Source organism: Natrix helvetica (assembly GCF_964273705.1).
Source record: "Natrix helvetica genome assembly, chromosome: 7".
NCBI lineage: Eukaryota > Metazoa > Chordata > Lepidosauria > Squamata > Natricidae > Natrix > Natrix helvetica.
In genome coordinates, this window is record NC_138558.1 from 17,720,794 (window position 1) to 17,723,426 (window position 2,633).

Sequence of the window (2,633 nt, forward strand, 5' to 3'; positions counted from 1 at the left end):
CGCAGGTGTAGGAAACCAGCTGCCCCTCTCCCCACCCGACAATCCCCTTCCCGTGCCACATTCGCACACACATAAGTGACTCGTGTCGCCAAGCCTGCTCGGAAACGGCCACCCTAACTAACCTAACATTAGGGGAGCGATTCTTTCTGAGGGAGAAACTTCTGCACCCTTTGTGTCAACTTGGCCCTTCTCTCTTTCTTTCTTTCCCTCCCTCCCTCCCTCCCTCCCTCCCTCCCGTTTGCTTTCCCGCCCCCAGTTCCAACGCGGGCCTGAGGGAGATGAAAAAAGGAAAGGAAAAAAAGGAACGAAAACCCAAACACCCAAACGCGACTCCTTTGCCCATTGGTTGCCAGCACGCGCCAAGGCCCGCGGGCTCCAATGGCTGAGCCGACACGCGACTGGCGCGAGGTGGGTGGGAGGCGGAGGGTGGGGCGCCGAGGAGGTGTGTGCGTGTGTGTATGTATGGAGGAGGTGGCAAGGGTGGGGGACCCTGGCGCGTGCCGCTTTTTAAAGGGGCGCAGCGCCCTTCGCAACCGGAGACGCCTGGTAGTGTGCGGGCCGTGTGCCTGTGGGCAGACACTTATATGTCCTGTGAGATTTCCGGCTTTGTAAAGGCGCCCGCCGGGGAAGAAACGGCTCAGCGGCGGCGGCGGAGGAGACGGGGGTCGTGAAAGGGCGCGCGGGAAAGAAAGGGTCAGGAGCGGGGCTACAGCGGCACTTCTTTGCGCCCCTGGTCGCCGCCACGCCCGCACCCCCACCCCCGGCCGCGATGAGCCACCTGCGCGCGCCGAGTGCGCCCAATGCCTGGCCCGGCAGCGGCAGGGATTTGGGGCCGCCGCCGCAGCTGGAAGGCCACCTCCTCTTGGGAGAAGAGGCGACGGCGTCAAGTCGTGGCGGCGCCTTCCCTGCCCCCTGGTTGGGCATTTGCTGCCCGGGCCGCCTCTCCTCATCACCCAGGTATCTGCTTTCGGGTACACCTGAGGGAGATGAAGAGGAAGAGGAGGAGGAAGACGAAGAAGAAGAAGAGGAGGAGGAGGAGGAGCTCCTGAGGGCCGGTGGCCCCGAGCGCGCGAGCGGACGGAGTTCGAACGGTTCCTCCGGGAAGCAGCTGTGCGCCCTTCAGCAATCGCCACAGCCCCGTCACCACCACCACCCGCAGCATGGGAGCGGTCCTTGCAAGGCGCCGTTGCCGCCCCCGCCGCGGCTCCGCTCGCCCTGCTCCGCCGTCGTCGGAGGCGGCGCCCTTCTCCGCCCGGGCTCCCAGACGAACGGCGTGCAGCGGCAGAGGCGGCTGGCGGCCAACGCTCGCGAGCGGCGCCGGATGCACGGGCTGAACCACGCTTTCGACCAGCTGCGCAACGTCATCCCCTCCTTTAACAACGACAAGAAGCTCTCCAAGTACGAGACGCTGCAGATGGCGCAGATCTACATCAGCGCCTTAGCCGAGCTCCTGCACAGCCCGCTGCCGCCCGAGAGCGCCCCTTGCGGCAAGGGCCCTTCCCTTCCGCCCGCCACCCAGACTTACGAGCGCTCGCCTTGTACCCCTCCGGGAGGGGGCGCTCTGCAGCCCCGGGCCCAGGTTGCGGGCCCCGGCAGGACGCGTTTTCCCCTAGAATCGCCTGCGGGGACAGGAGGGGGCTACGCCTTGCAGCCAGATCCGCTGCATTTCCCTTCCTTCACGGACGGCGCCCTCCTGGGACAAAAAGCCCCCTCGCCGGGCCAGCTTCTCCAGCCGCCTGGCCAGCAGCCCCCCGAGCGGAGAAAAACCTCGCCTCCAGCCCACCGCAGCGACGGGGAGTTCTCGCCTCGATCGCATTACAGTGACTCGGATGAGGCCAGCTAAGGCGCGCGCGCCGTTGCACTGAAGGGACCAAGCAGGCGGTTTCGGCCGCTCTCCAGATCTACGCTTAGCTGGACCCGATGGGGAACGGGGGTGGCTGGGTAGACGGGGTTGTTCAACAGATAATGTCTGGCGTTTAGAGGGCAGCAAGATCATGGCCAATCAGCCCCACCAGCTTTTGAAAAAGAGAGAGGCTGCGAACGACGCAGTTGGGGGGATTTTCTGGGCCAGACTTCGTTCGCTCCGACGCGGTTTCTCTTATCTAGAAGTAAGCGTTTATACTGGGCGGTTTTAGAAAGGTAGTGAAAGCTGATTGAATCGCATGTAAAGATGTGTCCGAGATCATTTCGGAAGCGAAGCCCTTTATTGCAGTGGGACCTTCCTCCCAAATAATCGTTCTTAGCTATTTTTTTTTTCCTTTTAGATTTTTAGACGTTGAATCGAAAACCATCTCCTATTGTTCCCTTTTGTTTTATTGTTAAATCTACATGAACTCCTCTGCTAGAATCAATTCGCTTACATATCAAACGCAGTAAAAACGGATTTGGGAATGGATGCTCCGGAGATCCTGTCAAAATTAAGAACTGTTTTTTTTTTTTTTTTAAAAGATCATAGCTATGGCCAGACTTTCTTGAAAGTAAGTTCTCAAACAATGGACTTCCTATTAAGAGAAGTTCTTCAGCCGACTAAAACCAACACACAAAAGTCTGCACAACACGGCTTAGTGTGCCATGTGTCTCAAGCCAAGTTATGATTTGTTTGGAGTTTTAACGAACATCGTTTCGGAGGTTGT

General features: G+C 59.7%; 1 protein-coding gene across 1 annotated transcript; it reads left to right on the top strand.

Moving 5' to 3' along the window:
* Positions 1–769: 769 nt before the first annotated feature.
* Positions 770–1,843, top strand: ATOH1 (atonal bHLH transcription factor 1; the record flags this gene model as incomplete). Its single annotated transcript, XM_081960323.1, has 1 exon — positions 770–1,843. One exon carries the CDS (start codon positions 770–772, stop codon positions 1,841–1,843), a length of 1,074 nt encoding a protein of 357 aa, XP_081816449.1.
* Positions 1,844–2,633: the final 790 nt, after the last annotated feature.